The 10,898-nt window shown below is 28.6% G+C and overlaps 1 protein-coding gene across 1 annotated transcript in view; it reads right to left on the reverse strand.

Moving 5' to 3' along the window:
• Nucleotides 1-10,898, reverse strand: part of LOC107439628 (lutropin-choriogonadotropic hormone receptor) — a 42,505-nt gene that overhangs the window by 12,624 nt on the left and 18,983 nt on the right. The window contains exons 6-8 of the mRNA XM_021147262.4: nt 9,930-10,106; nt 5,078-5,443; nt 1,957-2,362 (exon numbers count right to left, since the gene is read on the reverse strand). Coding sequence (XP_021002921.4) covers nt 1,957-2,362; nt 5,078-5,443; nt 9,930-10,106 — 949 coding nt within the window. The remainder of the gene's footprint in view (nt 1-1,956; nt 2,363-5,077; nt 5,444-9,929; nt 10,107-10,898) is intronic.

Raw genomic sequence — 10,898 nt, forward strand, 5'->3', positions numbered from 1 at the left:
TTTTTAATCGTCTTTTTCTTTTTTTTAATTGCGATGAGATATTTTCACATTTTTTTTAAAAATATCAATATTTTTAATACAATATTATTGTAACACGTGAAATTCGACGTGAGTTTCTTAAACTATTTACTGTTTTTGAACTTTGTTTCGAATTTTTTGTAGCTTAAAAAGGAGTTTAAAAAGCCATTTTAAGATTTAAAATTCATAAAACCTCTTACAATTCACTAAATATATAAATGCCCTACAGGTAAAAAATAAACTAAATTGGATCTCAACTGAATGTGGAATCTTATTTAGAACTATAATTTTATAGCTTTATTTTAATTCATTTTACATCTATACAATTTCTGTAATTAAAATATAATTCGCATTTATGTTGCTCAATTAAATAGTTATCTATTTTTATTTCATTTTTTACTTTCATATAAGAACATTAGACTTCATTTGCTTAAAATAAACTTTTGCATTATGCAATATGAATACCTGACCTGTTTCCCGTCGCTTTTTCCCTCGTCTGTTGAATAATTTGTTTTTTGATACGAAAGAATTTTATTTTTGAAAAGCATAAGTTTGGTATTTTTCAGTTTTAAATGAATTTTAACATTTAAAAGAAATAAATTTTATGCAAATATATTACTAAGTTGACTGATGAAAAAAGAGGAAAAAAAAGATAACAACAATTTCAATTATATAAAAGAATTTAACATTATGCAAATATTTTACTAAGCTGAGTTATAAAAAGAATTGAGTCTGAAACACTGATGTTCATTATTTTTATTAAAATTATCATAATTGTCTAGATACTTGGGCATGCGGCCCTTAAAAGGTTGTGCACTTCTATTATATGAATTACAATATTTTTTTTTCTTTTATAATATATTTTTAATTAACTTTTTAAATAATAATTACCCTTAATTAAACTTTGAATAGATACTTACAATAAAGTGAATAATTTTCTCGAATTATTAAGATCAATTTCATTTAAATGTGATAAGTTGTTAAGTGCATACAGTGTTTCAATTTAGTACTTTTCTGAAATTCGCCTTTCCATCGCATTTATTAATTCCTTATTAATAAAAATTAAAATAATTAAAATAAAATTTATAAATTAAAATAAAGTGAATGAACATAAATACTCGAATGTATCATCACATTGTTTTTGTTTTATATAAAAATTTAAGTTGAGCTTAAGATAGGGCACATTTATAAATCTTGCAGGGAGGCGTACCTAAGTCTATATATGCCATTATATCAAATTATACGAATATACTTTCAGAAACAATATAATAGCTTTCAAAAATTAAACATGTCAGACATATTTTACCATACATATCATTAAATTCATAATAAAAGGTTATAGCTTTATTTTGTAACTGGAATCCTAGACATGGCGACACATTTTGATAAATAAGGTTATTCGTTCTTGAAAAAGAAATAACTATACGACGCTGCAAGTCCTTTGGATTTGATTTGACAACTAAAAATGGTGCATCTTATGCTGGCATGCTCTTAAAAAATCAAATGCGAGATAAATAATTTTGACTTTTGTTTCGCTGTAGAAGAAAATCGCCTGCAAGAAAAAATATTTATCATTCTTTTATCAGTTTCTTTAATGCGAACACAAAGTATAATTTAAATATGATGCAACTCTCTAATTTTATAGGCTACAAAAGAAAACAACAGTTTTTATTTTAAAGTTTCGTTTTTTTCAATTCGCATGATTAGAGAAAGCAAACAAATAAAAAAAAAATTAAAAAAAAAGCCGTGCTACGTCATTTTAAGAGTTGGCGAGTTGCGCTGGGAACTTGTCATCCATTTAGCTTGCACTTATACAAACAGGCTCTCTCCATAGGAATAATTGTTTTTTCATAACTTGCAACAGAATTAACAATAAAGAGTACCTTTTAGATAAACTTATAACTCAATTTTATAAATAAAAATCAACTTTCTATTTACCTGTGTGCGTGTATATCAGGTTCGTCTCTATTTCCACATTTACTTGAAACTCTGATTGAGAGGTACATTTTAGCGTAGCATATGCAGATTAGAAAAAAGGCAAAACCTTTAGTACTCAGCAGAAATATTACATAAGCCAAATCCACTGTATCGGAAGTGTCCATGGGCAAGCATATAGATGTTTTGGAGTAATTGCTTATTCCAATTACTGGAAGTGTGGCCATGGCAGAGGCATACATCCATCCCAGACTCATGACTTTTGCCGCAGTGCCCAGTTGTAGTCGCCTGTTAAGATGGATGGCATAAGTGATTGCATACCATCTCTCCAATGTAATAACAGTGAGTGTAAAAATTGAAAGTTCACTTGAAAATACAGTTAGAAAACCGGCGATTTGGCAACCCAGGCCTGAAAGAAAAAATTGAATTTAAGTAAAATTGTTTTTCTACTCTGTTTATATGAGATTGTACAGGTGTACCAAAAATAACTAAAGAATTGATAAATGCAATATACATTTTGATGCATTCGGCTTTGAAAGCCACATTTTGCACTCGAGAAAGTTTGAAAATGTATGTCACCAGATGGCGCTACTGACAAAAAACACCTTAGCGCAATGGTTCTGCACCTAAGTTATTTCAACTTGAATATTTACTCCTTAATATTTTTTCGTTTAATTTTGTCCTTAAACTGCATCACGCTATTACAGAAAATGCTCATAACTGTGTTTAAAAATTTCGATTAGTGGTAAGATGGTGATAAGTTTTGCTTACGTTATTCAGATTGCAATTATAACTCTTACTGGCATCAAGTACTGAGCTTCGTTTAAAATTTAAGCTTATTAGCTAGTCGGAGTATTTTTGATTGATGATGAATTCGATTTAGCTTTGAAAAAGTGACAGAAATTCGTCTTGTACGCGTCAGGATGATTAAAAAAGTCATACAGCACAAAGCTACAGTTCACTGTTCAATTCTATGACTATTCGGGAAGATGTTAAGATTTTGCATTACTATAAATTCTCATTGGCAATGATATAGCGATTAATTCTGTTTGTTGCTGTCTATGAACTTTTGAAATTTGCAAGCGTGAAGTTCAAGCTAATTAAAGTGGTAGAAATTCGGAAAAAAAACTAAAGAGATTTTATAAAAGCCCTGTAAAAAGACTGAATATTTTGTTGCGACAAGAGTGAAATTAATATTAAGAGTCCCAAATTTCTAACTGCTCTTCCGTCCAAACTATTTGACTATATTTTCCATATTGCGGCTGCACATCCATATTTCGAGGGGTCAAGAATCCAAATTCGTTGATGAAAAGGCATGTTTACTTAAAAAAAAAGTAAGTTTCTGTGTCTCAATCTGTTACTTAAAATATTGTGTGTTCAAATTAATTAGCATATTTGATGTAAGATTCTCGAACTATTAGGACTGAATCTGAGTACTTTAAAACCTGATTATTAGATCAAAAGCTGTTCAGGATGTTCGTTTTCTAAATTTATTTTACACTATGTTCGATAATGCTTGCATATAATCTATATATGTATTTATGTGTTTATAATGGTACTTGTTTATAAAACTGGAATAGCTGTGTGATTAATTAATTTCTATTTTGTGCTTGATAAGTTGTTTTCTCGCTACATTTACCTATTCTAACGATGTGCCAGAGAAAATTTTTCTTAAAGCCCACTAAAACCTGAAATTAAAAAAAAAAACATTTTGCTCTCGATTTCTTCTGCTCCTCTGATAATTTCTAAATAATTAAATCAATTACCTATTTTGTGAAAATGAAGGTTTGTATGTACGATTAAAAGAAAAACTAGTAATTCTTAAAAGATTCAAAGATTCGCACAAACATTTGTACACATAATTTCTGCATGTATATATACATATAATTTTTTTTAACCAAGGTCAATAGGTCTTTCAGAAGTGAGGTTTTTATTTCGATCAATGTTTCTCCAAATTTCCAAACTTATGATATTCCATAGAGAGAAAGTCAGAAAAAAAAAATCAGAATAGGCCACTTTTACGATATTTATGGTGAACGACAGTGGTTACAGATTCAATTCCATTTTTACCGATTAGCATTTATTGATAATGAATGGCATCATCTTGTAAAATTCATAAAAAAAATATTCAAACATAGCTTAAAACCCATACAAATGTACAGGTTCCTAACGCATGAAATTAAAAATTTGGGAAACATAGGGTGATAGAGAAAAGAAATAAACGGATTGCTTATTTAATGAACTTTAATTTTTTTTACAGAAATTTTGGAATTTAGTTACATAAGATGACATGAGATGGCGTTGTACTGTGTATAGATTTTTAAAAAGAATACAAATGCCGTAGGACTGTAGAATAATCTGTGATATTCCTATACCAGTCATGCGCGTTGTTCAATTGAATACCTAGTTTAAACCTCCGGTACCACAGCTTCCTTTTACGTTTTATTGAAAGCTAGAATTAATTGCTCTGGCTATCAATGGTTTGCAATGTCATCTGTTAGAACTTTTTATAACTAAACTCCAAATTTTTTGTTCAAAAATTTTACTGCTGTTACAATAAGCTCTACAATAATCTTCTATTGACTTTTGTTGCCTATTTTTTAAATTTTTAAATCAGTAAGTCATTCTCTGGACCCTATGTTTTTATAAATAATGAAAGAATTCTTTAAATAATTATTAATTAGACGCATGTTTTTGTAACAAATAAGTAGAAACTACCAGATTTTTATACTACTTTTAATTCATTTTAAAGTATGGAAAAGAGTTTCAAACAATTTTTTAGAAGAAAATAACTTAATGATGCTTCTCAAATTAAATTGATTTTAATGATTCATACTCGTATAATAATTCATAAAACTTCATAAAATAATTTAAATCCGCCTCAGTATACCTAAAGTTGCTCTTCATGTTTAAGCAATTTAGTGTGGCCACCATATTTTTGTGTTAATTATACGATTTCAGAAATATCTTATCATAAAAAATTTTTACAATAAATATATGCATAGTAGGAAAAATGTATAGATTTTTTTTCTGGGTACTTGGATACAGGAATAACTCCAACTTTGATAACAAAAGAACAGCAATTTAAGTACCGCATACGACTTATGTGCACATGGATACTTACCCTGCTGCCATTCTATAGCATAATTGAAATAAGTTCCCATAGTCCTGATATCCATACTGGCAATCATAAGCAAATATATTCCCATGCAAAAATCGGCAAAGGCTAAATGGCACATGAGGAACTTCGACACAGTCATTGTTGAGCGTGCCGTTAGGATGACTACCAGAACTGCCATATTCCCCAAAATAGCTAGGAAGACCACTACCCAGACAACTATTCTCAGGGACCACTGTCCCATCACGTCTTCACAAGGATTGAAAGCATCCGGCTCCGGGTAGCACTTTACTTCACGAAAATCATGAGCAAAGTTTCCACAAACTGCTCTCACATTAGGTTTGACTGTCACAGGTTTAGGATGGAAAACACCTGAAAAAAATGTTAAAAAGAATTTTTTCTACATTACACTAAACTGAATAGGAACATGAAAGTTGTAAATTTTTTTAAAAAAAGGAAGAAAGAAAATTTAATAATTCCTGTAATAAAATGTGCCGAAATATTTGTTTAGTTCAATTTTTTATTTTATTATTTGCACCACAATGATTGTCCGATTTGGGATTTTTATTTGCAACATAATAAATATTCTGATTTGGATTTTCATACTTGTACCATTCGCGGATTCAACCTTCTTATTTATGTATCGCAATGATTTTCTGTAACAAAACAATTAATTCGATTTGAATCTTTTTTATATCGTTCTCCAATGTCGGCTTCTTATATTTATTCCTTAATGAATGTTGGAATGGGGGATTTAATGTTTAACATTAGCGTGATTTGAATTTCTTCAAAGTGCATTTCAGATTTGGGCTCCTTATTTTTATGCCACAATAATTATCAGAATATAAATTTTATTTCTAACTTAATAATTACATTCCTTTGAAATTTTCTTAATTATACCAGTCTCCGATTCTGTCTTCTATATATTTGTACTATAATTAACTGCCACAGGTTTACGAGTAAAAACTCCTGAAAAATATTAAAACGATTTTTTAACATTAGACTAACCTGAATATGAATATGGAAGTTGTAAGTAAAGAAAAAAGGAAATTAATAAATTACTGTAATGAATTCAACCGAAATATTTGTTAAGTTCAGTTTTTTATCGTTATTATTTGCAACATCATTAATAATCCGATTTGGATTTTTTACTTGTGCTATTCACTGATTTCAGCTTCTTATCTATGTACTCTGATTCACTGAGCTTTTTATTTGTAACAATATAATGTTCCGATTTGAATTTTGTCTGTCTCTTTCTTTGATTTTGTTTATCCCATTGTTCTCCCATTTCGGCTTCTTGTATTTTTCTGCCATAATATTTGTTGGAATGCAGATTTTTATTTGTAATATTATCATTACCTTGATTGAAATTTTTTCAGTGCACAGTTTTCAGATTTGGGGTTCTTATTTTTATGCCACAATAAGTGCCCTAATGTAGTTTTCAGTTGTAATTTAATAATTCCATTTCCTTAATTATACCATTCTCTGATTCAGGCTTCTATATATTTGTACTATAGTTTGTACTATAATGAATGTCCGATTTTGCTTTTCTACTTTATCCTTATCAGGATTCAAATTAAAAAGTGATGATTGCCTTGCTTTAAAAAAGATTTCTCGTGATTATTCTTACAAAATAAATAGCGAACAATAATTACTAATGCTAAGAAATTATTAAGATAATTAATGTTCTAAGAAAATTATCAATGTTCTATCGAAGAAGATTAGTAATGCTAAGAAAAGAGAAGAGCTGTAGACAACGAATTGTATTACCCTATAATATTATTACTATGTGTTAGTCAAGCATTAGTGAGTTAGCAAAGAATATAAGAGTTAGAAATAAGAATTTTATTTTTCAACAAAAAATAAGAAATTATATAATATTATTTTTAATTCTTAAAAATGTTGATTCCTTCTTCTGCTTTTAAATTTCATGTTTCATGCATCTTTTCATGCTTTGTGTGTTTAAATGAATTTAAAAATGACATACTTGACAGTTCTTGACGTAACGCGAAAAATGATGTTTTATGACACATGATTGATTACTGGAGTCTATTGTGCATAGGTATTTGAATTGGTTTTACGATGAGATCTTCAACTCTAAGGTTTTGTATATTTTGACAATTTTAAGTAAAATTGCGGCTCATTAATTTAAATAATTTCTTTACATAAGGAATACTTAGAATAATTTTTGTAATAAGAGTGTGTTTATTTTGTAGTAAGAGTGTGTTCAACAAACAGTTATTGTATAATAATAATTAATAATAAATAATTTGATTGATGAATAATTTAAGTGCCAATTTCATAACTGAAACGTTCATAGATAGCTTAATCAAAAAATGCATATTTATTTTGGTAAGGTTAAAAACTGCCCAAACTTTATCTTCATTACTTCTGATATTTCTGGCATAATTTTATGATCAATGTCTATGATTATATGACCACTTCTGGCATAGTTCTGTGATCAATGTCTATGATTATATGACCACTTCTGGCATAGTTTTGTGATCAATGTCCATTATCATGTGACCACTTCTGGCATAGTTTTATGATCAATTCTGAAATGCCATATGAATATCAATGTTGTTTTAAATTTATCGATAATTGTCATAACGATCGAACATGCATTGTAAATTTTCCTTTGTTTTTACTTCATTTTTCAAAAAACACTGTCTTTCTTTTATGAAAATTATTTTTTTTAGTTTAACAATTTAGACATGAAACTACAACACTAGAAAAACAAAAACAAAAATTGAGACTTTTAAACATTCCGCGAAATCTATAAATCAGGCTGAATTTTCAGTATATATGTATATATATATATATATATATATATATATATATATATATATATATATATATATATTATCTTCTGAAATCATGAGTTTTTAATTAATTTATATTTTATTCTTAAATAAGTTTTTGTTTGAAAGCATAATACTTAAAAAAAGTAGGAATTATAAGCGTTCTTTAGTAATTCAGGAGGAATAGAGCAGGAAAATTTTTTCAACTTCTGCGGATTTTTTCTCGAAAATTTATAGCAATAGAATTATGATTATATTGTTACTTTTTTTTATTGAAGATTTTCTCTTCTCTGTTTTTAAATTTTTAGATTTTCTCTTCGCTATTTTTCTTTTTCTGTTTTTAAATCTTTTAATATTTATATTCATAATGATTTAAATTAGCAAAATTTGATTTGGATAAAAAGGAATTTTTTTTATTATTTTTAATTTTTTTTTATCGTTAATTGCGAAAAGCGGATATTTTTCTTAAAAAACTCTAAAAATGATCAAAGTTGAATTACATTTCTTAAGAACCTGATTACTAAATTGGTTAAATTAATTTATTACAAACAACTTGCTAAAATTGAAGAATAACATCTGATATATCTCACATATTCCATTAAAGTGATGACTTTGTTTTTGTCACGGTTAGGAAATGTCTGAAAGCAATTAATTTTTTTAAAAAATTAATTAAAGTTAATTAAAAGAATCTTCAATATTTACTCTTCCGCTCTACTGAGTTCAGTGGCAGGAAAATAATAATTCCGAATAAAAAAATCCCACAACAACAAGCACAGTTCCATGTTTTTATTAAACTCCTGTGAAAAACAAGTCTTTTTGCCAAAAAAATTTACTGACTTCAGTAATTAAATGTAAATTCTTAGTATGACACCTTGATATAGTATGTATGACATATATTTTAATTATTTAATTTTATATTTTCAACAATTATTCAGTAATTTTATTTTATATTTTCTTGCAATTATAATTAAATTATGCTTATTAAGATAGTTTCGTTACTTTAATCTATTAATTTCCCGTTATAATTACGAATTTGTGAACTCTATGGTGAAATTTCATGAAGCCGCTGAACTTCATAAAGTTTGGTTATAGAAATTATACATAAAGGAAAAAATTGTTATTCTAGCGACTGGCTAATCGGGATTTAAACTTCCAATACAGACTACTCATATTTCCTCCACTCCTTATATATAAGAGAAGTTTGAACATCTTACAGTCCTCCATTGGTTAACCTGGACTGCCGGAAAACGTGCACTTTCTCAAGCAGAAATGGGTGGCTGTGCCACAGCACTTCTCATCATCACCAAGTACTATTCATCTTTCTCGCTAGATGACACCACCAGATCAATTCAATTTAGCCACATTGTATGGTTGGATGCTACTATGTCGTATGGCTGAGTTGTTGAAAAACTCAACCAAAACTAAAAATTGCTGATTTACTTTAAAAACGTTAATGAAAGGCTTTCTTGAGAAAGGCGTCAGGTTAGATCCGGGAAAGCTACTGACTTTCAGTGGAAAGGTTTCTAAATTATTAATTTTCTTGTTGTTGCAAGAAATGCTGCTGGAATAAATTATGCTTATTAGCTACCCGTTATTTTTCCAGAATATCCTGGAGGAATATTCCAGTGATGATTGAGATAGATGTACTGATATTAATCACAATTTCCGTTTACTAATTGTAAAGTTGCTGATTTTTAGTGGAAAGGTTTCTAAATTTTACGATATATGTACTGATTACAGATACATGCAGATTGATGATAGATGTATTGATTACAATGTCTGTTTTCTGACTGAAATGTTACTGACTTTGGAAAAGTTTCTTAATTCTTAAAAAAAAATTCTTTTTTTTTTGTCAGAAATGCTACTGGAGTAAAATAGGCTTATTAGCTACCTATTATTTTTCCAGAACATCCTGGAAGAACAGGGTAAGATCATGATAGATGTACTGATATTGATTTCAATATCTGTTTGTGCTACACTCAATGCCATTTTCTTGTTCGAATGTGAAAATCTACTGAACTCATTTGTTTTGCACTGTAATTTTAAATTCTTCTTACCTTCTATACCTAAGTCTTCATGATCACTCATTTGGTGGTTGTGCGTGTAATAGTCTCCAACAATTGGATAAAAGTTTCCTTCTTGATTAAACAATTCTTCTAGTTCTTCCCAGTCATTAGTTTCATTGGAATGTGGAGATGGAGTGTATACGATTTGACCATAAACAATATCATTATCTGAAAATATACTTTCATATTATTTAGAGCAACCCTTAACTTAAATAAATCCTTAAACAATTTAAATGACCATTAAAAAAGTTAATTCAGTAGTGAAACAAAATAAATGCATATAAAAAAAAGTTTCAGTAGTGGTTTAAGCTTATGGATCCTGTATTATATCATTAAGTCTGAACCCAATATTCACGGTATAGAGCGATATAAAACATAAAATTGTAGATGTTAATAGATCCTCTGTTGGGGTGCTGGTGAAGTTTGAAAATGGGGAAATTAATAAAAACATCAATAATGTCGTCTGGAGAGATGATACTTTCGTATCCCGCATGCCATGGGTTTTAAAAAATTGTAGTCCTACGATTGGAGTGCTTGAAACAAAAATATCTATTATATATAATTCTCTTACGTGGCTCCCAAATTTTGGCTGTATTTCTTTTCCGCCGGTGGCAACGTTTGCTTTGTTTTGTTTACGTTTTGAAAACATCAAAGCATTCTGCCTTTTAATGATGTGTTTCTGATCTAATATATATAATTCTCTTACGTGGCTCCCAAACTTTGGCTGAAGTACTTTGTACAACTAAATAAAATTCTTTTCACAACACTTAAATATTTACTTTATTTTCTTCATATATCAGTCGGCAAAGAATTCTGTTAGGTTGAAAAACATTTCGCTAAAAAAATAACGAATTCTAACAGAAATGAAAATAAACAACTTAAAAAATAAAAATGCTGTTGCCAGCCATAGAATTTTTTGAAAGTTAACTTAATAAATCAAAATGACATAGAAGCGCAACT

The sequence above is a fragment of the Parasteatoda tepidariorum genome, chromosome 1, assembly GCF_982258835.1.
Source record: "Parasteatoda tepidariorum strain Cologne lab strain chromosome 1, Ptep-v5.0, whole genome shotgun sequence".
In the NCBI taxonomy this organism is placed as follows: domain Eukaryota; kingdom Metazoa; phylum Arthropoda; class Arachnida; order Araneae; family Theridiidae; genus Parasteatoda; species Parasteatoda tepidariorum.